Genomic DNA, 24463 nt, shown 5'->3' on the forward strand with positions numbered 1-24463 from the left:
TCTAGCCGCTGGTTTCCCCTAGTTATAGAGAATACAAATTGCAAAATGAGGCAATGATAAGATGACCCACAGCCAGAGCCTGGGGATAAGCCAGGGCGGTGTTTTTAGAGGCCTGCAGAGACACACCAGTCTGATTCCGGGGAGAGCGGCAGCTGGCAGTCAGGGAGAGGGTTCCTTGGCCTCCACTGTCCCATTTCTGGCTCCTCGGTGTTAGCCCAGAGACAGCCCAGGTCCCAGGTTGACCTGGCAGGAGCCTGTGGCCCCAATAAGTGACTTGGTGTCACAAACAGGCTGGTAACCTGGTAGCAGCTGCGCCTGTTGTTTTTTCCTGGGCCTCACCTAGCCAGAGCCAAGTTTGTGAGCACCCAGAGAGCAGCCCCCTCTCTGCCACGTGGGTTGGGGAAACAGGGAGTGCAAAGGGTGAGGGAGGAGAACGCTCCTTAGCCCCCATTCTCCAGGAAAACTTTTGCTTCAGCCAGAATGGGGGTGTTGTACGGTGGGGGTCGGGGGAGATACCGCAAACCTCCGGAAGCCGTCCCGCTAACAGTAACACAAGCATCGGATTCGCCAAGTGGGGAATTAAACACCTCCAAGGAGGGCCTGGGGTCAGAGGTAGGGGCGGCAAAGTTCTCCCACCTACCCGTGGTGGGGGGGTCCCCTCTTTTCCCGCACCTCTCTCACCGCACGTCCCTTCCCAGACACCCCGGTGCGACGCCTCCTCTCCAGCCCGGCGGCTGCTCTTGGCCAGTCCGCAGGTTCCAACGTGTCCCTCCCCTCCGCGCCTCCAGGAGACAGCGCCGCCGGCCCTGCCCTAGCGCCCTTCGTCCCCGGAGCACTCACCGAAGCCCCTGGTCCCCTCCTCCGGGGCCTCCTGGGTGAAGATCCAGGGCGGGTTGGTGGCGTAGAGGGAGGTGCTGGGGCTGGTGGTGTGCTTCTTCCCGAAGAGTTTGCTGAAGGTGCCCTGCACGGTCTGGTTCTTTTTCATGCTGCCGCAGCCCGCGGGGGCGCCAGGGAAGGACCTTCCCTCCCTTGCCCTGCCCTGCCCCGGACTGAACTCCGCACGGTCTCCCCAGGGGACTCTACCAGGCCATGTCCCCCGCCGTCCTCCCCGCCCGCGCACCGGGCGACAGGTGCTGCGGGCGCCGCCGCTTGCCGGGAACTGCGAGCTACCTGGCCAGGTAAGGGGCAGCCGCTCAACCGGGCCCCGCCCCGCCGCCGCCCAACTCCCCAGGCCGCATTCCTTCCCGCCTCCTTCTACAACAGGCCATTGTTGGCCCGGCCCGGTGGGCTGGGGACCTCGCCCGGCCCACGCCCAGCCTGGGAGACGGGCCACCCCTCCCCCAGGTTCCCTCCCGGCACGCCTCCTTCACCCCACTTCCCCCTAGTCCGGGGAAGGAGGCGGGTGAGTTCCCAGTCTCTCAAGGCGATTCGTGACCAGGTCAGTATGGGTGCATGTGGACAGCTCTAGTGTCCAACACGAGGGACATGGATGGCCAAAGCGAGCACGCCACGGCATCCTATAGCCCCTCAAAAATGTGGGGATGTGAGAGTTCGGGGAACATCAGGAAGTGCCCACAAGAGAAAAGTAAGCTGGGAAAAGCAAGAAAATGACAAACTCATATACCAATCTGATGACGAGGGTGGAAAAACATCCTCATTGACAGGGATGTGGAATGACGAAATCTTGGCATTCTGTGCTTGTACGTCACATTCTTTTTCTTTTTCTTTTCTTTTTTTTTTCCTTTCGACGGAGTCTTACTCCCTTGCCCAGGCTGGAGTGCAGTGGCGCGATCTCGGCTCACCGCAACCTCCCGGTCCCGGATTCAAGCGATTCTCCTGCCTCAGCCTCCCGAGTAGCTGGGATTACAGGCATGCACCACCACGCCCGGCTAATTTTTGTATTTTTAGTAGAGACAGGTTTTCACCATATTGGCCAGGCGGGTCTGGAACTGCTGAACTCGTGATCCGCCGGCTTCGGCCTCCCAAAGTGCTGAGATTACAGGCATGAGCCACCGCGCCTGGTTCACATTCTTTTTTTTCTGTGAAGTTAAGTGAATATAATTTTTAAAAACCTGAAGTGGGTAGAGCCCACTTAGGGTTGGGTTCACTCTCCAGGGAGACAAGCAGTGGTACTTTAAGGCACTTGAGGTACCATCCTAACCAAGCCAGGGGGGGCTATCCATGGGGGAAGTTTCCTCTGATGAGGATGGGGAGAGCCTGCCTGAAGATGCTGAGAGCAGAGGTGCAGGCCAAGTGGGTGGAATTTGATGTTTTCCAGGCAGGAGGGGCCACAGGCTGGTGCAAGTTGCTATTTCTGCTGAGCTTCCTGGGGACTGGGCCCACTGCCACATTTCCCCTCAATTTCCCCCAGAGCTTACACGAAAGGTGTTTTTCCTCAGCTTTTCATTCTGAAACATTTCAAACCTTCAGAGAACTTAAAAGAATTGTACAATGACCACCTGTATACCCTTCTCCCTGGATTCACCAATTGTTCTCTCTCTCTCTGTCTCTCTCTCTCTCTCTCTCTCTCTCTCTCTCTCTCTCTCGGATTCTTTTCCTTTTCATTTTGCTGAAGCTTGGAAGTTGTAGATACTGTGGCCCATTTCTTAGCCTCCCCCAGTACTTCAGCATCGATTGTCTAAGAGTAGGAACATTCTCCTACATGGCCACAATACAACTGTCACACTCAGGAAATCTAACATTGCCAGGCACGGTGGCTCACGCCTGTAATCCTAGCATGTTGGGAGGCCAAGGCAGGTGGATCACCTGAGGTCAGGAGTTTGAGCCTGGCCTGACCAACATGGTGAAACTCCATCTCTACCAAAAATATAAAAAATTAGCTACGTATGGTGGCATGTGCCTATAATCCCAGCTACTAGGGAGGCTGAGGCAGGAGAATCGCTTGAAACTGGGAGGCAGAGGTTGCGGTGAGCCAAGATCACGCCATTGCACTCCAGCCTGGGCAACAAGAGTGAAACTCCGTCTCAAAAAAAAAAAAAAAATTTCCCATTTATCCCCTCAATGTCACTTTAGTTCTTTGTTCCTTTTTTTTTTTCCCCCCCGAGATGGAGTCTTGCTCTGTCACCCAGCTGGAGTACTGTGATGCAATATTAGCTCACTGCCACCTCCACCTCCCAGGCTCAAGCAATTCTCCTGCCTCAGCCTCCCAAGTAGCTGGGACTACAGGTACCTGCCACAATGCCCAGCTAATTTTCATATTTTTAGTAGAGATGGGGTTTTGCCATGTTGGCCAGGCTGGTCTCGAACTCCTGACCTCAAGCAATCTACCCACTTTGGCCTCCCAAAATGCTGGAATTATAGGCGTGAGCCACCTTGCCAGCCAAGTGGTTCCATTTGTTTGCAACTTCTACTATATATTATTATTATTATTATTAGATGGTGTCTTGCTCTGTCACCCAGGCTGGAGTACAGTGGCGCAATCTCGGCTCACTGCAACCTCCACTTCCCAGGTTCAAGTAATTCTTCTGTCTCAGTCTCCCGAGTAGCTGGGATTACAGGTGCCCACCACCACGCCTGGCTAATGTTTGTATTTTTAGTAGAGATGGAGTTTCACCATGTTGGTCATTCTGGTCTTGAACTTCTGACCTCAGGTGATCCACTGGCCTTGGCATCCCAAAGTGCTGGGATTACAGGCATGAGCCACTGCACCCCGTCTATAACTAATATTCTTGAGAGCCACTGTGTGCCCCATGCTGGGCTGTGAAAGAGCCAGAAAAATTAAAGACATTGTTCTTGAGTCCAGGTTGCTGTAGTCTGTGGAGACAGGCAGCCACCTGTGGAGAGCTGGGCAGTGGAGAGGTAACTGAGGAGGAAGGAAATGAGAGGGGGAAGGTGCAGAGCAATTTGGGGGCTGCAGGATCTGGGGAGGGTAGGCAGGAGGCCTCTTCAGGGGCTGAGGATGGGGGAGCTGGGAATTACCCAGGAGGTCATGGCCAAGGTGTGGAAGGCTTAAAAAGGCCATCTGGGTGGCCAGGTGCGGTGGCTCACGCTTGTAATCCCAGCACTTTGGGAGGCCAAGGTGGGCAGATCACGAGGTCAGGAGTTCGAGACCAGCCTGGCCAACATAGAGAAACCCCATCTCTACTAAAAATACAAAAAAATTAGCCATGTGTGGTGGTGGGCACCTGTAATCCCAGCTACTTGGGAGGCTGAGGCAGGAGAATTGCCTGAACCTGGGAGGCAGAGGTTGCAGTGACCCGAGATCGCGACACTACACTCCAGCCTGGACGACAGTGCGAGACTTTGTCTCAAAAAAAAAAAAAAAAAAAAAAGTCAGGCGCAGTGGTTTATGCCTGTAATCCCAGCACTTTGGGAGTCTGAGGCAGGCAGATTACCTAAGGTCAGGAGTTCGAGACAAGCCTGGCCAACATGGTGAAACCCTGTCTCTACTAAGAACACAAAAATTAGCCGGGCGTGGTGGCAGGCACCTGTAATCCCAGCTACTCAGGATGCTGAGGCAGGAGAATCGCTTGAAAGCAGGAGGTGGAGGTTGCAGTGAGCTGAGATGGCGCCATTGCACTCTAGGCTGGGGGACAAGAGCGAGACTTTGTCTCAGAAAAAAAAAAGGAAAAAGAAAAAGCCAGCTGAGGCTGGGCATGGTGGCTCACACCTGTAATCCCAGCACTTTGGGAGGTTGAGGCAGATGGATCATGAGGCCAAGAGATCAAGACTATCCTGGCCAACATGGTGAAACCCTGTCTCTACTAAAATTACAAAAAGCTGGGCATGGTGGTATGTGCCCGTAGTCCCAGCTACTTGGGAGGCTGAGGCAGGAGGATTGCTTGAACCTGGGAAGTGGAGGTTGCAGTGAGCTGAGATCACGCCACTGCACTCCAGCCTGGCGACAGAGTGAGACTCCGTCTAAAAGGAAAAAAAAAAAGGCCAACTGGAAAAATGGGAATCAACCAAATGTCCACCAAGAGGTGAATGGTTAAATTGAAATAAACTATAGCCAGCTGGGTGCCATGGTGCATGCCTGTAATCCCAGCACTTCGGGAGGCCGAGATGGGCTAATCACTTTAGGCCAGGAGTTCGAGACCAGCCTGGCCAACATGGCAAAATCCCATCTCTACCAAAAATAAAAAAAAATTAGACGGGCGTGGTAGCACATGCCTGTAGTACCAGCTACTTGGGAGGTTAAGGTGGGAGAATCACTTAAGCCCAGGAGGCAGAGGTTGCAGTGAGCCTAGATCACGCCACTGCCCTCCAGCATGGGTGAGAACGAAACCCTGTCTCAAAAATAAATAAATAAACAAACAATGCCACATCCTATCCACACAATGGAATAAAAATGCAACCCTGGCCAGGTGTGGTGACTCACGCCTGTAATCCTAGCACTTTGAGAGGCTGAGGCAGGTGGACTGCCTAAGCTCAGGGGTTCGAGACCAGCCTGGGCAACACGGTGAAACCCTGTGTCTACTAAAATACAAAAAATTAGCCGGCGTGGCGGCGTGCGCCTGTAGTCCCAGCTACTCAGGAGGCTGAGGCAGAAGAATTACTTAAACCTGGGAAGTGCAGGTTGCACACTGAGCTGAGATCACACCACTGCACTCCAGCCTGGGCGACAGAACGAGACTCAGTCTCCAAAAAAAAAATTATCATGGCTGGGCGCGGTGGCTCACGCCTGTAATCCCAGCACTTTGGGAGGCCGAGACGGGCGGATCACGAGGTCAGGAGATCGAGACCATCCTGGCTAGCACAGTGAAACCCCGTCTCTACTAAAAAATACAAAAAAATTAGCCGGGCGAGGTGGCGGGTGCCTGTAGTCCCAGCTACTCGGGAGGCTGAGGCAGGAGAATGGCGTGAACCTGGGAGGCGGAGCTTGCAGTGAGCTGAGATCCGGCCACTGTACTCCATCCTGGGCGACAGAGCGAGACTCCGTCTCAAAAAAAAAAAAAAAAAAAAAAAAAAAAAAAAATTATCATAATGCAACCCTAAATACAAGTGAGTCAGCTAGCTGCTAGCTGTGTCCAGTTATCTCTAAGATAAACTGATAAACTTAGCCAAATTCTAAGTGATCTGCCCGCCTCAACCTCCCAAAGTGCTGAGATTACAGGTGTGAGCCAACACGCCAAATGGTATAGTGTGCTACCTTTTGTCAAGGGCAGGAGGTAGGGCAGAGTAAACATGATCTTATTTGTTTCCTTTGGCACAGAGAAACCTCAGAAAGTTACATTAAAAAACTAATAAAAGTAGTGGCTGGGTGTGGTGGGTCACGCCTGTAATCCCAGCACTTTAGGATGCTGAGGAGGGTGGATCACCTGGGGTTTGGAGTTCCAGACCAGCCTGGCCAACATAGTAAAACCCTGGCTCTACTGAAAATACAAAAAAATACCTGAGTGTGGTGACGGGCGCCTGTAGTCCCAGCTACTCGGGAGGCTGAGGCAGGAGAATGGCGTAAACCCAGGAGGCGGAGCTTGCAGTGAGCCGAGATCCAGCCACTGCACTCCAGCCTGGGCGACAGAGCGAGACAACATTTAAAAAAAAAAAAAAGGTGTTTTACACCAGGTAAATGTGTTTCCTATTTAAAAATTAAAGGAAAATTAACGAGGCAGGAGAGTTTGGTTTGATCCTAGCAACTCAATGTGGTCCATGAACCGACAACATCGGTACCTCCTAGGATCTTACTAGAAATGCAGAATCCTGGCTGGGTGCTGTGGCTCACGCCTGTAATCCCAGTACTTTGGGAGGCCAAGGCGGGTGGATCATTTGAGATTAGGAGACCGAGACCAGCCTGGTCAACGTTATGAAACCCCGTCTCCACTAAAAATACACAAATGAGCCGGGCATGATGGTGGGCGCCTGTAATCCCAGCTACTTGGGAGGCTGAGGCAGGAGAATAGCTTGAGCCGGGGAGGTGAAGATTGCAGTGAGCAGAGATTGCACCACTGCACTCCAGCCTTAGGGACAGAGCGAGACTCTGTCTCAAAAACAAACAAACAAAAGGAAATGCAGAATCTAGGGCCTCATCCCAGACCTTGGGCAACCTCTCTGAGCCTCAATTTATTCATCTGCAAAATGGGCTATTGAGGTCATTTTGAAATTCAGTGAGCAGATGAACTACCCAGCAGAAAATCTGTGTTTGAACAAGGTCCCCATAGGATTCAGGTGCATGATAACATTGGAGAAGATCTGTCCTAAAGTCAGTGGCTATCAGAATGCCGTATGGGATTCTGAGCAGGCAAGGCTTAGTAGTAACAGCTATGTTTTAAGAATGTTCATCTAACAACTGGATGGATGATGTATGGGAAGGAGAACGCACAGGCTGAGGGGCTAATTGATGGGTTAACTGGTTAGCTAGTTGGTTAATTGATATAAGCAGGAGGGGATGGGGGCCAGGATGTGTGTGCTGGTGGTGAAAACAGAGGAGAGTTGTTAGTTTGTGGGACATTTCCTAGGAAGAAAGGAAGGGTGGCCAGGCGTGGTGGCTCATGCCTAGAATCCCAGCGCTTTGGGAGGCCAAGGTGGGTGGATTACCTGAGGTCAAGAGTTTGAGACCAGCCTGGCCAACATGACGAAACTGTATCTCTACTAAAAATACAAAAACTAGCTGGGCATAGTGGAACATGCTTGTAATCCCAGCTACTCGGGAGGCTGAGGCATAATAATCACAGGAACCCAGGAGGCAGAAGTTGCAGTGAGCTGAGATCGCACCACTGCACTCCAGCCTCAGTGACCGAGTGAGACTCTGTCTCAAAAAAAAAAAAAAAAAAAGAGGCTGAGAGCGGTGGCTCATGCCTATAATCCCAACACTTTGGGAGGCCAAGGCGGGTGGATCACCTGAGGTCAGGAGTTTGAGACCAATCTGGCCAACATGGTGAAACCGCATCTCTACTAAAAATACAAAAATTAGCCGAGTGTGATAGCGCATGCTTGTAATCCCAGCTACTCTGGAGGCTGAGGCAGGAGAATCGCTTGAACCCAGGACAATAAGGTTGCAGTGAGCCGGGATCACGCCACTGCACTCCAGCCTGGGTGACAGAGTGAGACTCCATCTCAAAAAAAAAAAAAAAAAAAAGAAAAAGAAAAAGGCTGGATGCGGTGGCTCACGCCTGTAATCACAGCACTTTGGAAGGCTGAGGCAGGCGGATCACCTAAGGTCAGGAGTTGGAGAACAACCTGACCAACATGGAGAAACCCCGTCTCTACTAAAAGTACAAAATTAGCCAGATGTGGTGGTGGGCGCCTGTAATCACAACTACTCAGGAGGCTGAGGTAGGAGACTAGCTTGAACTCAGGAGGCAGAGGTTGTGGTGAGTCAAGATCGTGCCATTGCACTCCAGCCTGGGCAACAAGAGGAAACTCTGTCTCAAAAAAAAAAAAAAAAAAAAAGAAAGAAAAGGCTTGGCATATAGGGGGAGAGCTTCTGAGTCAGCTTCTTTATTTGTAGCATGAGAGCAATAACACTGTCCCCTCTTGGGCTTGTCCATAGGGGTGGGAGGAGGAGTCTCTAGAAGGTCTAGATTCAGCAGTGCGCAGTTCCACCAAACCTGCCAGTTTCATCCCATTAGCCTGGCAGCTTTTGACGCTGAGCTCCCTGGGGCAGGGGCAGGGCCTCATCCTCTGTCCAGCTCAGCACTCTATACTGTTGATACTCAGCCTCCACTCCGTCATCTAATAACCACACCTCACACCTGTCCCCCAGGAACAGAAGCAGCTAAATCACAGGCTCCCCTCGAAACAGACAAAAGCCCAATGCTATCATTACATTTCTGCTCAGCGATTACTCAGTAACCTCCTGAGAGCCAACTTCACTGGGCAGCTCTGAAATGCAGGGTGGGATTGGGGGCCCGTAGTTGCAGTCTCCCCAGAGACCCAAACAGGTCTTTGTCAAGTCTTGTTGTTGTTGTTTTTTTTTTTTTTGAGACAGAGTTTCACTCTCGTTGCCCCCAGGCTGGAGTGCAATGGCTTGATCTGGGCTCACCACAACTTCTGCCTCCTGGGTTCAAGCGATTCTCCTGCCTCAGCCTCCCAAGTAGCTGGAACTACAGGCATATGCCACCATGCCCAGCTAATTTTGTATTTTTAGTAGAGACGGGGTTTCTCCATGTTGGTCAGGCTGATCTCACACTCCCAACCTCAGGTGATCTGCCCACCTCGGCCTCCCAAAGTGTTGGGATTACAGACGTGAACCACTGTGCCTGGCCAAGTCTGTGGTCTTTCCTCCCACAATGCCAAGGGGTCCAGGCTGGGAGAATGGATTCTTGAGTAGGAGAAGGACAGGCCAAAACACCCCGAGGGTCACCTTAGTCCCCATGCTGGGTCTCTGTGGCTAGCTCTTCAGAGGCTCAATCAGAATTTTCAAATCCCAGATAATGAGGGGATGCAGATCATCCTGCCGGGCCTTTTGTTTCTGGACAGGAGACACCTTATCAAAGATCAGCTCCTGAGGCTGTTTCTTTTTTTTTTTTTTTTTTTTTGAGATGGAGTCTCGCTCTGGCGCCCAGGCTGGAGTGCAGTGGCCGGATCTCAGCTCACTGCAAGCTCCGCCTCCCGGGTTTACGCCATTCTCCTGCCTCAGCCTCCCAAGTAGCTGGGACTACAGGCGCCCACCACCTCGCCCGGCTAGTTTTTTTTTTTTTTTTTTTTGTATTTTTTAGTAGAGAGGGGGTTTCACCATGTTAGCCAGGATGGTCTCGATCTCCTGACCTCGTGATCCGCCCGCCTCGGCCTCCCAAAGTGCTGGGATTACAGGCTTGAGCCACTGCACCCGGCCGAGGCTGTTTCTTCAGGCCTTCAGGGGAGGGTGGGCTTCAATCCCGGTAACTTCTGCTTTCCTCTGGGCTGGGTGCATTCAAGAAGAGGGGTTCAGGTTGAGGGGCTCTGGACGGCTGGACTCCTACACATCCCAAGATGGGACTTGGAGATTCTCGAGTAGCTGGTGCCTGTGGTGTAGGGATCTGAGGTCTGCCCTGTTTGTTCAGGGAGTGCTGGGAAGGAACTCATTTTCCTTTTCATCCATGGGCTCTTTGATGGGATTATGATACTGTGGGGAAGATCCTTGACTGCAGACTAGGTCCGAATCCTGGCTCTGCTACTTCTCAAGGGTGTGAACTTGCAGAGTTACCACCTCTCTGAGTCTCAGTTGGTTCATCTGTAAAAGACAAGTTGTTAGAGATTCAGTGAAAGAGTGGGGTAAGGTGCTCAGCAGAGGATCCAGCTCATGGTAGGTGCTCAGTACCTGTGTGCTCCTTCCCCTGCTTTGTAGGTAGACAAAGCTCCCTACCCTGCTTTGGGCATGGAGATGCTAAACAGAGAACAGCAAAAACACAACAGAGACCATGAGAGGCTGCAGAAGAGCAGTGTCAATTCAACAAAGGACCTCAAGAAGGAAAATTCCATTGAGACCTGGGAGACAGGGTGGGGCAGGTGTCTACAAGGTCACCTTGCAGGCCAGGTAAAAACATCCCGTGGTAAAACATATCCCACAATCTGAAACAATGTGTGTGTGCACAAGTGATTGTGTCTACATTTTAAAAAATGGATTAAGTACAAAAAGCAAAAATAAAATAAAATAAAAATTCTTTGTAGATTATGGCCATAAATATATATTTGTGAATGGCCAGGGATTGGAAGGGAACAGAACTATGAAGATGGTCCAGCTAGAATGTCAAGATTACTTATGGATTTTTGGGGTTTTTTTGTTTGTTTGTTTGTTTGTTTGAGACAGAGTCTCTCTCTGTCGCCCAGGCTGGAGTGCAGTGGTGTGGTCTCAGCTCACTGCAACCTCCGCCTCCTGTGTTCAAGCAATCCCTCTGCCTCAGCCTCCCAAGTAGCTGGGACTACAGGTGCATGCCACCACACCTAGCTAATTTTTGTATTTTTTAGCAGAGATGAGGTTTCACCATGTTACCCAGGTTGGTCTTGAACTCCTGGCCTCAAGTGATCCACCCACCTCAGCCTCCCAAAATGCTGGGATTACAGGCTTCAGCCACTGCGCATGGCCACATACGAGTTTTTAAAAACTATTTAGTGATGTGTCCTGTTGCTCTATCATTTGTTTTAACTTAAAACTCAACAAATAAAAATAACATAATTTAACATGGAATGCATTTTTGTTTGTTTGTCTGTTTGTTTTTGAGACAGAGTCTCACTCTGTCACCCAGGCTGGAGTGCAGTGGCACAATCTTGGCTCACTGCAACCTCTGCCTCCCAGGTTCAAGCGATTCTTGTGCCTCAGCCTCCCAAGTAGCTGGGATTACAGGCACCCACCACTACGCCTGGCTAAATTATGTATTTTTAGTAGAGACGAGGTTTCATCATGTTGGCCAGGCTGGTCTTGAACTCCTGGCCTCAAGTGATCCACCTACTTTGGCCTCCCAAAGTGCTGGGATTACAGGCGTGAGCCACCGTGCCTGGCCCATTTTGTTTTTTTTGAAAAGCCTTAGAATCAGAATTAGCAAGATTCCCTGGTGGTTCTTATGCAAATTAAAATTTGAGAGGCATTGTTGTAGAATACAAATAAAATAAAATAAAAAGCCCTAGAGCAGAGGGCAGGGGGGCCTGGAGATGTGGATTCTAGTGCCACCTCTGCCACTAAACTCCTGTGAGACCATGAGCCTTCCTGTGCCTCAGTTTCTCCATCTGTACAATGGGATGGTGGCGTCTAATACTCAGGTGTGGTTTCACATCTGTTTAAAATGCTTGTTGGCTGACAGGACAGAGGAAGAACAGCAAATGAGGCTGTCTTTTCCCTCCTGTGTGAGGAGGCTACTTCCAGCTCTGAGGAAAGAGGGGTCAGGAATGGGAGAAATGTTTCAAGGGAGCGTGGCGAGCTTTTCTTGGGCACGGCATCTCCTCTGTGTCAGGCTCTGTGCTCAGGCTATGGGAGGTCCTACCATTCAGCTATGTAGAGCCTCAAGGAATCACACAGTCCCACACCTGCCTCACACGTTCTGGAGATCAAATTTTGAACTGGGATTTGAGGCCTGGGTAAATTCAGAGCTCAACGTTCCTATTCAAGTTGTGGGACATCGGCTGGGAGCAGTGGCTCAGGCCAGGTGCAGTGGCTCATGCGTGTAATCCCAGAACTTTGGGAGGCTGAGGCAGGCGGATCACAAGGTCAGGAGTTTGAGACCAGCCTGGCCAGCACAGTGAAACCACGTCTCTACTAAAAATACAAAAATTAGCTGGGCATGGTGGTGCGTGCCTGTAATCCCAGCTACTCGGGATACTGAGGCAGGAGAGTCACTTAAATCCGGGAGGTGGAGTTTGCAATGAGCCGAGATTGTGCCACTGTACTCCAGCCTGGGCGACAAAGCTAGACTCCATCTCAAAAAAAAAAAAAAAAAAAAAGAGATGTGGGATGTCAGCTTGCCTGAAAAGCAGCTTGTCTTCCCCTCTCTCTGGTACCTGGAGGGACCAGCAGCTACACCTGTCATTGTGTCACTGGCTGGGCTTCTTCTCTGTGTCAGTCACAGAACCCACTACAGCCATATCAGCCCTGCGAAGGAGAGGCCCATATGTTCATTTATGGATGGATAAAGAAGACTTCAAATGATGCTTACTCAGACTCCATGACCAATCAACTCGCTCTTAGGAATGTGCCCCAAAGAATCTTTCACACAGGTCCGGAAGGGTGCATGGATGTGACCTCATTGAAGTATTGTTTGTGGGGATGGGGAGCTGGAGGCAGCTGGGGGTCCACCTCCAAGGGAGTAGACAGGTAAAATGGGGTGGGTGCACTCCGTGCAGGATGATGCAGCAGCTGGAAGTGAGGAAGGAGGTGCTTATGTGGCAACACCAACAGCATGGAGTCCCACAAGTAAACAACAGAACGAGACCCAAAATACACAATATCACTTATGCAAATGAAAACTACCTGCATATAAAACAACAATATATATTTTGCAATAACACATATGAACAAGAAGATACTCACTAAGCATATTCAGATGGTTGCCTTTGGCTTGGGTGGGTGGGAAGTGTGGTTGGAAAATGGAGATAAGGAGAAAAATTAACACAAGAAGAGAGGAGGACCAGTGATGATAATGCATCGCTAAGCAAGGAGTATGAATAACTCAGCCCTGTGTACTTGAGGTCCAACAAAGGACAAACAAGTAAAGATCAGAGAGATTAAGTAATTTGTCCAAATTACACAGCAGGTAAAGAGGGGTGGAGAGAATGTCCAGATAACCAGGCCTATTTAGGGCAAGGCAATAGCAGGACGCTTAAAACCATTAACCTGCACCTTAAGAGCAGAGAAGGCAGGAGAGGAGGCTGTGTGTGAAAGGTGTGGGGGTGGTTAGAGAATCCTTCTGTGCTCCAAGTCAGCCCTGAGTCTCCATGACTCTCTTCATTCTTCCCAAACACCCACTGGGCACTGTGGGGTATGGGCCACAGCCCTTACATTCCAGGGACTTTGATGATGCATGAAATGAGGTCATCCCTGGAGTTGGCAGGAAAGTCAGAGAAGAAGGTACTCCAGGAGGCAGGATTGAATCAGGAGTTATCAGGGTTTAGAAATTATAACATAAATCACAGCATCTACCAGGTAGTAGGCGCTGCTCTAAGCTCACAAAGTCCTCATAAGCCTTCAGGGTAAATTCTATTATCATCTCCATTTTGCAGATTAGGAATTGAGGCACAGAGAGGTTAGGTAATTTGTGCAAGTCACACAGCCGAGAAATGGCAGAGCTGGGATTTGAAACCCAGGCAGAGTGGGTCTGGAGGTCATAATCTTAACCATTATGCAATTTACCAGTGAAATAAGGCAGATATGGCTCATCTGGCCAGGACTTCCTAAAGGCAATCTCCCCAGCCACTGCCTCCTCTTGAGCTCCCCACAGTGAGGGTGACATGGCCTGGGCTGGGTACATTGCTGGCAGGGGCCTACCACGAAATGTCAATGCCTCCTGCCCCACAGAAGTTCTCCCCACCTTGGACATCAAGTATCCAAGGTGGAGGGACCCAGTGTCCTCATGATACACATAAGACACTGAGCCTGCAGAGGGGACAGGACTCGTCTCAGGTCACCCAGTTCTCCCGCTTATCAGACCAGAACCTCACCCCACTTTGGCTGAAACAAAGTACAGTGTGTGCTAAGCCGTGGCTCCCCCAAACACGCACCCAGACCCCTGGGCTCCCTCCAGATAGCTCCTTCAGGCCATTTGTCCCCAGATGCAGAGATGCTGGCCACTCTGCCCAGAACGCCATGTCCCCGGTCTTCCAAACAAGACTCCATCCACCCCAGAGCGCTTGGAGATTGCCGGTCAGAGGCTCTGGCAGGGGAAGCCCGATTAATACTGTGCTGCTCCTTCTCCTTCTCTCCTGGTCCCTCCCAGCCTCTTTAGAAATTAGGGGTCATTACCATCAGGGTGTGAGATCTAGGCACAACACACAAGTCATCAACACCCCAATTTCCAGTCTGCCTTTGGCCCCAAAGTCCATCTTGTCAGTGTTGACTCAGGGCCAGGAAAAAACCAAATAATTCCGGGCCCAGCCCAAGCTGGTGTGGCAGGAAGGCACCCAATATCTCTACCTACCTCCCCCTGGAACTCTCTCCTTCCCCTCAACCCAGGGAGAAGCCCGTGTCACTCCTACATGTGGGATTTCTGACACTACTCCTGGAAGCTGCCTACCAAGTGTGGTATTGGGGAGACAGGACCCTAGGGAGGTAGGGAGGCTGATTTCTGAAGATGGGGACAAGACAGCCCATTCAGCCACCCACCCATCAATCCAATTACCCACCCACACATAATCATAGCTGATGTTTACTCAGTGCTTACTCTGTGCCAGGCACTGTCCTAAGTGCTTCGCCCAACTCTATTAGGTAGGGTCTTTACCTATTTTACAGATGAGAAAACAGAAGCATAGAGATGTCGACTGATTTTCCCAAAGTTACACACTAGTAAAATAGTAGAGCCAGAATTCAAGCTCAGGCATTCTAACTCCTGGGCCTGCACTCCTCTATACCACAGCCATCACCATCTGTCCATTTACTGACCATCCATCCATCCATCCATCCATCCATCCATCCATCCATCCACTCACACATGGTCACTCCTATTCAGCCATCTGTCTATCCATCTGTTCATCCATCCCTTTATCTCCCAACCCCCTGTTCAAAGCAGTCCACGAGAAGGAATGGCATATGGAAAGCCTCAGAGGGGAGAGAGTGGGGCATGTCTAAGAAACTAGCTACTGCATACAGAGTGAGGGAAAGACAGCAAGAGATGAGGCTAAGGAGATGAACAGGGCTCAAATCACAAGGGTTGGCCCATCCGCCGTCTCTCCACCAACCCAGTCCATCTACCTGTCTATCCACCCTCCCACTCCTCTGTCCACCCATCCATTCATCCACTCATCTCTGTAATTTGGAAGGCAGGCAGATGATAGATAGATGATAAATAGATGATTGATAGATGATTGATAGATAGATGATAGATAGATAGATAGATAGATAGATAGATAGATAGATAGATAGATAGATAGAATGAAGAGTTGCCAGGGTACATTTCCTTCCTGACAGTGATATTGGGACATGGGGGGATATTAGGACTTCTGGAGGCACCTGGATAATTAGTATGATCTCTCTCCCTTCACCTCCTGCCCACAGTTTTAGGGTTCTATGCATTTGTGGGAAGAGGGAATAGCATAGTGGGCCAGTGTCAAGGTTGAAAGACCCTTCCAGGTCCTGAAACGTCAGTCCCCAGCCCTGGCCTCCTGTCTCCTTGGGAAGACAGAAGGAATTGTGTTGTAAAGAGGTGTCACAATGCCCCCTGCCCCATACAAGTTCTCCCCACCTTGGCACTCTCAGTATCCTGCCAAGAGTCCTCCCTGACCACCAGAAGTTCCACCTGACCATCAAGAAAGGCCCTAGTCCAGCATGTGCAAGGTGGGATGAAATCACAGGGCTGGAGAAGGTCAGCCCGTGGTCACAAGAAGCCTGATGGGCAGGAAAGAGCATGAAAGCCCCAGCCAGCCTCACTTGTGTGGCTGGGAGGTGGGTCCTCTTACAAAAGGCTTAGCTGGGTGCTGGTGCTGCTGCCTGCCTTGTACTCCCCAGCTGTGGGACCTCTGTTATCTCCCTGGGGAGACGGAGAGAGGGAACAGGACACCCTCCATCTTGCTTCCTCTGCCCCTTCACTGCTGCAAAATGTGTCCTGGACTGTTTGGTTCATGTTACCCCCATCTCCAAGGCAAACTTGAGATAAGTAATAATTGTAGCTAACCTTTGAGTGCTTAAGAGGTCTAGGCACTTTACATGGACTAGCTCATTAAGTCCTCGCATTAACCCTATGAGGTAGAGCTCTTGTTGTTCCCACATTATACCTGGGAAAATTGAGGTACAGAGAATGTAATTTGCCTAAGGATCAGGCAGCTAGTGAGTGAGAGGGCTGGAGTTGGTTTTTTTTTTTTTTTTTTTTTTTGAGACTCGCTTTGTTGCCCAGGCTGGAGTGCAGTGGCACAATCTCGGCTCAGTGCAACCTCCACCTCCTGTGTTCAAATGATTCCCCCACCTCAGCCTCCCAGGTAGCTGGGATTACAGGCACGTGCCACCATGCCTGGCTATTTTTTGTGTATTTTTAGTAGAGATGGGGTTTCACCATGTTGACCAGGCTGGTCTCAAACTCCTGACCTCAAGTGATCCTCCTGCCTCGGCCTCCCAAAGTGCTGGGATTACAGGCGTGAGCCACTGTGCTCAGCCTTTTTTTTTTTTTTTTTTTTTAAACTTTTTTATAAAATAGAGATGAGGTCTCTCCATGTTGCCCAGGCTGGTCTTGAACTTTTGAGCTCAAGCAATCTTCCCATCTTGACCTCCCACTGAGATCACAGGTGTGAGCCACTCGGCCCTGCAGGGAACTGGAATTTGAACTGAGGTAGCTGGCTCCAGGTCCCCATGCTACCCAGTCACAGGAGGAAGCTGAGGCCTACCCCCAGCCTCCCTAACCCTCCCTTCAAAGCCTCTGTGCTCCCCCAAAGGGAAACGTGCTCTCCTATAGGTTCAGCCAGGTGTGCGTGAAACCACGGTGTAGAGGCTGATAGTCATGACTATTTGCACTGCGCCTTTACGGTTCCCAGCACTCATGGCACCCCACCACAAGCTGGTGAAATAGCTAGCCTTATTATCCCCATTTTGCAGATGAGGCCACCGAAGCTCAAAGAGGCTCAGCAACTTGCCCAAGGTCGCCTGACCTGTAAGGGCAGGGTCAGGCCCAGGGCTCAGACCTTCAAACACCAAAGCCAAGGTACATTCCACAGCACCAGATGCCCCTGTGGGCCTTCACCAGCCTTCACACCCAAGTGCTATTTGCATTTCAATAAGGCACAAGGCCTTCCCCTAGAGTAAGGAGGCTACAAGTGGAATTTCTCACTGGGCAAGGTCATGTGCCTATGGCCCTGGAGGATTTGAGAGGACAGGGGCCTTCCTAGAAAACCTGTAGTAATATCACAGATGAGATCTTCTTGCCCTACTCAGAAAGCCCCACTCTTGAGTCATGCATTTCCCCACTCTAAACCCCGGCATAAGGGACAAACACATATTAGTATATATGTACATATTAATACGTGTGTACTGTGCATCTAAAAGGCCTTTGTGAGGTCTGCCTGCGGGGATGGGGGTCATGAAGGGGTATTTCTTTTTTCTGAGACAAGGTCTCACTCTGTCACCCAGGCTAGAGTGCAGTGGTATGATCTCAGCTCCCTGTAACCTCCTCCTCCCTGGTTCAAGTGATTCTCCTTCCTCAGCCTCCCGGCGTCTCACCAGCCCCTCCCCTCCCTTGGGAATCCCATGATCCAGGAGGATCACTTGAGGTCAGGAGTTCGAGACCAGCCTGGTCAACATGGTGAAACCCTGTCTCTACTAAAAATACAAAAAAATTAGCCAGGCATGGTGGCACGTGCCTGTAATCCCAGCTACCTGGGAGGTTGAGGTGGGGGAATCATTTGAACACAGGAGGCGGAGGTTGCACTGAGCTGGGATTACAGGCATGCACCACCACACCCAGTTAATTTTTTGCATTTTTAGTAGAGACAGGGTTTTGCCATGTTGGTCAGGCTGGTCTCGAACTCCTGGGCTCAAGTGATCTGCCCGTCTCAGTCTCCCAATGTGCTGGGATTACAGGCGTGAACCATGGTGCTGGCTCTTTTTTCTTTTCTTTTTTTTTCTTTTTTTTTTTTTGAAATAGAGATGGGTCTTACTATGTTGGCCAGGTTGGTCTTTAACTCTTGGCCTCAAGCAATCCTCCTGCCTTGGCCTCCCAAAGTGCTAGGCTTACAGGCATGATCCACCATGCTGGCCCATGGAGGGATAATTCTATCCAGATTCCTTCTTTTGGCTTTAGCTTAGAACCCAAATGAAAATAGGATCATGGGATTCCCAAGGGAGGGGAGGGGTTGGTGAGACCCTGTACTTGTCCTGTAACTTCATCACTCCCTGCGGAATGGAAGTGAGGGAAGCAGGTAGGGGAGATGGGACGACTTCTAAACCAGAGTTTCTTAATCTTGGTGTTTTTGACATTGGGCGCTGATGATTCTTTGTTGCGGGTGCTATGCATTGTAGGATACGTAGCAGCCTCCCTGGCTCCTACCCGCTGGAAGGCAGTGGCACCCACCCCACACTGTGTGACAACCCAGAATGTCTCCAAACATGCCAGATGTCCTCTGGAGGAAAAATCACCCCTGGCTGAGAACCAATGATCTAAGTCACATACGCAGTGTGCATATACCCAGCACCCTTGACAAGGAGCACGTGAGCAAAGAACAGCCAGTTAAAAGAAACCAGATGTTAACCCGGAAAGTATGCAGTCAGGCTCCACCCTCCACCAGAGCTGGCTGTGCTAGGCCCTGGGGGAGGAAATGGGAAGTCCTCAGCCCTCTGAGGTGAGTCACTTGGAGGCTGTCTTGGTCCCTAGAAAGGGCAGGGGAAGGCTAGTGCTGCCTGACTCCCTCTTCCTCCTCCTCCTCCTCTTCCACCACTTCCCCTGGACTGTCTCTGTCCCAGTTTTTGTGAGGGCTTCATTCCCGGATGTTCCGGGGACCCTGGCTGTCCCCTACCCCTGCTGCCACCAGAGTCCTGTATGTTGCAGCAGCAGCATCCTAAACACAGCTGAGGTGTGGACCCAGGGCAGGTGGGCCCAAGCCAGGGCCTGGGCTAGGGCAGAAAGGGAGGAGAGAGTTTGAATCCTGGTTCCCACACTAACCAGTTGTGGGGCTTCGGAAAGGTACTCACATACTATCCTACAAACTGTGTTAACTCAGACAAATGCTTCGATGCCTTTGAGCCTCAGTTTCCGTATCTGAAAAATGGGGGCAATGTCTCAAATGGCTCTTAGGAGCTTTTGCTGAGCTGAGTGGCTAATGCCTGACATTTGGCAGATCCTCAATCCCATGAGTAAAGAGTGCCACCCTTCCATCTGTGGGCTGCTCTCTTCAGTTCCCCAGCCATTCTGAAAGTGCCTGCCTCTGTCATCCCTAGCCCCAGCCCCATGAGCCCAAGATGGCCAAGAGGCTGATGCAGCCCTGGGGCTAAGGGTTAGTGGGGAGCAGGGACAGGGCTGGGGTCTCTGCAGCTCCCTCATCTTCATGGCCCTTCTGTGGTGTCAGGAGGACAAAACCCACATGCTCAGACTCATCCTTAACACGAAGAAACCTAAGCCGCTTCTTGCAGCCCAGGAAAGGGAGCATTCTCTGGGCCAGGATGTCAGCCTCTGTCAAGGATAAAGAGATTGCCATGGGTCTGATAGCACTGATTGTCATTGCCCTCACGGGACATTGGGCAACGACTGGAGACATTTTTGTTGTCACAACCGGGAGAGGGTGCTACTGGCATCTGGTGGGTAGAGGCCACTGCTGTAATCCTGCAAGACACAGGACAACCCCTCTAACAAAGATTGTCCAGCCCAAAGAGTCAGAGGTACCAAGGCTGAGCCACCATACTCCACAGGGACCCTCTTGTGTTCATGCATGGTGTCTTTGTCACCTTCACACCAAGAGCCTGGCATCCAAGACGTGCTCAGGAATGGCTGCGAATGAATGAATGGAGCAACTCATGTCCTCCTATCCTCAGCTCTGCTAAGAGATGGTGATTCATGGTGTAGACCTCATACTTCCCAGTGTGTTGTTCTGTCCATGCAGGGTCCAAAAACCCAGAACCCAAATCCAGCAGTCAAAACCCCACAGTGTTCTTGCCAGACTGGGAAATCTGGCTGCCCCGCCCTCCAGTGAGCTGGGAGCTGTGCAGGGCAACCTTGGCTAATCAGCTGCCACACAGCACTCCTGGCAGGAGCTCAGTGGGTTGATGGAATGAGGACAGAAAGAAATAGAAGATGCACAGGCCCTGGCAGGCCCTGCTCCCATAGACACGTCATGGAGCACAGGGTGTGGAAAGACCTGGGTTCAAATCTCAGCCTTGCTCCTCACCAGTCATGTGACTCTGGACATGGGACTGACCTCTTTAGTTTTTTTCAATTACAAGGGGGGCTAATAATAGTAACACCTTCCTCAAAGAGTTGATGTGAGGATTGTAAGAGGTGATCCACTGACAGGGTTTGGTGCAGTGCTCACAAATTGAAGTGGAAAATAATCTTTTGGTTTTTTTGAGATGGGGTCACGCTCTGCCACCCAGGCTGAAGTGCAGTGGTGTGATCACAGCTCACTGCAGCCTCAACCTCTTGGGTTCAAGCCATCCTCCTGCCTCAGCCTCCCGAGTGGCTAGGACCATAGGTGCATGCCACTATGCCTGGCTAATTTTTAACTTTTTTTAAACAGAGACAAGGTCTCCCTATGTTGCCCAGGCTGGTCTTGAACTCCGGGCCTCAAGTGATCCTCCCACTTCAGCCTCTCAAAGTGTTGGGATTAGAGGTGTGATCCACCGCCCCTGGCTAGAAAACAATCTTTGATGACCACTCTCACGGTTCATTTCCAGTGCTTGCCCCTGTGCCTGTAAAGCCCTGTGCCCTGGGGCTGAGCCTGGAAGAGTCTGGGAAGGCTGTAGAACACTTGTTCATTTCTTGTGGCTGTGCACCAGCACTGGGGTAGGCTCTAGGGACAAAGAGATGCATAGGACGCAGTCCTGACTGCGGGAGACATTTACAGCCTGTTGGGACTTTAGCAAAGGACTATGTCGGGATTAAGATGAGACAAGACTGCAGAAAGTGGTCCCAGTGTAGGACTCTGAATGACGACTTCTTCAGAATGTGTGCGCCTCACTCACCTTAGTCCCTCCAGTAAAGGAGCACATCCTGAGAGGGGTCCAGAAGGCATAGAAGAGGATAAGATGGGGCAGGGGCTGCAGGAGGCTTCAGGGGTTCCTGGAGAAGGTTTCAAGTCTGCTGCTGGCCTTGGAAGAATAGGAAGAATTTTGAAAACTGCAAATTTGCAAAACTGAGGGCACATATATACCTGGGTAGGAACCAACAGGAGCAAAGCCTGCTTTGGAGGAAAGCCCTGGACAAGTTTGGACTGGGCAGATAGTTTGTAAATTAAACCCAGAGAAGACCGGGTGAGGTGGCTCATGCCTGTAATCCCAGCACTTTGGGAGGCTGAGGCGGGCGGATCATCCGAGGTTGGGAGTTCGAGACCAGCTTGACAAACATGGAGAAAACCCGGGCATGGTGGCATATACCTGTAACCCCAGCTACTCGGGAGGGTGAGGCAGGAGAATCACTTGAACTCAGGAGGTGGAGATTGCTGTGAGCTGAGATCGAGCCCTTGCACTGGGCAACAAGAGCGAAACTCCATCTCAAAAAACAAAACAAAACACAGAGGAACTACATGATGATTTGAGCAAAGGAGATTTCTTTTGTAAGAGGGCAGGAGCTCAACTTCCACTAACCCTGTACCTAGGGGTTCTCTCACAGTGCCTGGAGGCTGGAGGGCTGTGAGGCTGGGGGAGGGGAAATGGGTTCCCCTGACAGCTGAAGCCTGGGGAACCAGAACAGATCCAGCCTGACACACGCAGGGTGGATGGTTGCCTACAGATGCCTCATCCTTTGGTGGTACTGTCACGATGAGGACAGTCCCTAGTAAAATGCACAGCTGGTACCAGAAACATGGTGTGGGGATTTGAAGGTGAACAGGATAGCTTGGTCACAGGAAGGGTAGTGACAGAGGAATAAATAAATGTCAATGTGATGTGCTAAATGTGGCAATGGGGGCCTCCTAGAGAGTGGGTAGACCCCAGTAAGTAATCAACCAAGAGTGGTGGTTAGGATGAAGTAGGTATGGGTGAGTAGGAGACACATTTGGTAACAATGAGATATGTTCTAAAATAGAATGGGCTGGCTGGCTGGAAAGTGAGCTGGTACCCCTTACTAGAATTCAGTTCAATTGATTCAACATTTATCAAGCTTTCTCTAAATGCATTCGTCTGGAGTAAAACAGTAAATAGGATTTTGGAGGCTGTTATGTCAAGGGTAAGAGTATGAGATAGTTGCCCTTAAGGAGCTGAAGCTCTAATGGGAAAGACAGAATTTCCCTAGTGCACAGGAGGGAGGGCTCAGGGGAACACCTGAGCCAAGGTACAGGCTCTGGAAGTACCGGATGTGAGCAGGGAACAAGAGGTAAACTGTGTGGCTGAAATGCAGGGTGGGTGGAGGGTTGGAGGGACTGGAGAGTGGAAGCCACTTTTTTTTTTTTTGAGACAGAGTAGGCTGGACACAGTGGCTCACGTCTATTATCCCAACACTTTGGGAGGCTGAGGCAGGTGAATCACCTGAGGTCAGGAGTTTGAGACCAGCCTGGCCAACATGGTGAAACGCCGTCTGTACTAAAAATACAAAAATTAGCCGGGCGTGGTGCTGGGTGCCTGTAATCCCAGCTTACTCGGGAGGCTGAGTCAGAAGAATCGCTTGAACCCCGGGAGGCGGAGGTTGCAGTGAGCTGAGATCATGCCATTGTACTCCAGCCTGGGTAACAAGAGCGAAACTCTATCGCTTTTTTTTTTTTTTTTTTTGACATGGAGTCTCGCTCTGTGAGGGTGAAGCACAGCGTGACCAAGCAGGAGGGTGGGAGACAGGAAGCCCTGGTGGAAGGCAAGCTGGTGGGGCCCCGCAGGAGAGCGAGGTCGAAGGCCTGTGGGAGCAGTGGCAGAGAAGAGGGAGGGGAGGGCCACACAGGAGCCATGCGAAGGACACGGACAGATGGATTGGATGTGGGAAAGGGGGTGGGGAGGGACTGAAGACGATCCCCAGGTTCCTAGCCTCTGGGAGCTGGCTGTTGCCTCTGGTAGGTAGGCAGAGTTCTGCAGCAGCAGGGGGCCAGGTCAGGGGACCCTGATGGGTCTCCCTTGCTCTGGAGGTCCCTGGCTCCATGGTCAACACAACAGTGCTCCAGAGTGGCTCTGGGGGCTTCTGAGCAGTGGCTCCTTCTCCTCCCTTCTGCCCCCGGCATAGCCGTTGAAGTCCCAGTATCCAATGCCTCAGCTCTCGCCTTCTTTACCCCCTCCCAGGACTCACAGAAACCCTCTGGACCCAGTCATGGGCCAAAGACACCATCATGCAAGGGGGTGAAGGCTCCAAACCCATCCGTGTCCCAGGCGTGGAAGCAGGACCGCGAGCAGTCTCTGGCAGCAGCCTATGTGCCGGTCGTGGTGAACTCTAAGGGGCAGAATCCAGACAAGCTCAGGTTCAATTTCTACACCTCCCAGTACTCCAACTCCCTGAACCCCTTCTACACCTTGCAGAAGCCTACCTGTGGCTACCTGTACCGTCGGGACACTGACCACACCCGCAAGCGCTTTGATGTGCCTCCTGCCAACTCGGTCTTGTGGCGCTCCCAGGCCTGAGCCAACCAGAAGCCCCTCACCCTTCATCCTCACCCCTGTGACCTCAGGTCCACAAGGGGAAGGGCTGCTCACTGCAGGCGGAGCGACCTGTATTCGCGCTGTGACAGCTGTGCCATGCCCACATATCGACAATGATAAAAGGAGGTCTCTCTTCTCAGCAGCAGTTCAAGTTTGTCCTTCCTTTCCCTGGCGTCTGAATGGTGGCTGTGAGCGGGTAAACAGGCCATGGGGATGTTATACTGTAAGGTTATGTCCAGAGGTTCCTGAAGACTTGGAAGGACTTGATTCTCAGTTCCCTAACCCCAAAAGTAACCTCAACCCTTCTCCAGAGCCTGAGTCCCAAGCAAAGCCAATCCTGGCTCCAGCCTCCTGATGGTCCAGGCTTAGACCCCTCCAAAAATAAGGAAGAGAGGGTGGGCACGGTGGCTCGCACCTATAATCCCAGCACTTTGGGAGGCCAAGGTGGGCGGATCACCAGAGGTCAGGAGTTCAAGACCAGCCTGGCCAACATGGTGAAACCCTGTCTCTACAAAAATTAGCCAGGCATGATGGCGGGTGCCTATAATCCTAGCTACTCGGGAGGCTGAGGAATGAGAATCGCTTGAAGCCAGGAGGCAGAGGTTGCAGTGAGCCGAGATTGTGCCACTGCACTCCAGCCTGGGCAACAGAGGGAAACTCCGTCCAAAAAAAAAAAAAAAAATTAATTAAAAAAAAAAA

At 51.2% G+C, this 24463-nt stretch overlaps 2 protein-coding genes across 4 annotated transcripts in view; one reads left to right on the forward strand and one right to left on the reverse strand.

Annotated features, from left to right (window-relative positions):
- C4H6orf132 (chromosome 4 C6orf132 homolog) overlaps positions 1 to 1161 on the reverse strand; it is a 42463-nt gene extending 41302 nt beyond the window's left edge. The window contains exon 1 of the mRNA XM_050789520.1: positions 841 to 1161. Coding sequence (XP_050645477.1) covers positions 841 to 985 — 145 coding nt within the window. The 5' untranslated portion in view covers positions 986 to 1161. The remainder of the gene's footprint in view (positions 1 to 840) is intronic.
- Positions 788 to 23909, forward strand: GUCA1ANB (GUCA1A neighbor). Of its 3 annotated transcripts, none has more exons than XM_050789506.1 (2): positions 788 to 1178; positions 23411 to 23909. In XM_050789506.1, the coding sequence occupies exons 1-2, from the start codon at positions 984 to 986 to the stop codon at positions 23744 to 23746; spliced, it is 531 nt and encodes a 176-aa protein (XP_050645463.1). In that variant the 5' UTR covers positions 788 to 983; the 3' UTR covers positions 23747 to 23909. The 3 variants fall into 3 exon arrangements, with proteins under 3 accessions (XP_050645463.1, XP_050645464.1, XP_050645465.1); XM_050789507.1 differs by lacking the exon at positions 788 to 1178 and adding an exon at positions 15753 to 15964; XM_050789508.1 differs by lacking the exon at positions 788 to 1178 and adding an exon at positions 15765 to 15856.
- Positions 23910 to 24463: the final 554 nt, after the last annotated feature.

This window comes from Macaca thibetana, chromosome 4 (assembly GCF_024542745.1).
Source record: "Macaca thibetana thibetana isolate TM-01 chromosome 4, ASM2454274v1, whole genome shotgun sequence".
Classification (NCBI taxonomy): Eukaryota; Metazoa; Chordata; class Mammalia; order Primates; family Cercopithecidae; genus Macaca; species Macaca thibetana.

Coding starts and splice junctions, on each gene's coding strand:
- GUCA1ANB (XM_050789506.1), top strand. CDS start 984: ATGCTGCCGCAGCCCGCGGGGGCGCCAGGGAAGGACCTTCCCTCCCTT. Junction 1,179..23,410: donor ACTGCGAGCTACCTGGCCAG/GTAAGGGGCAGC, acceptor ACCCCCTCCCAG/GACTCACAGAAACCCTCTGG.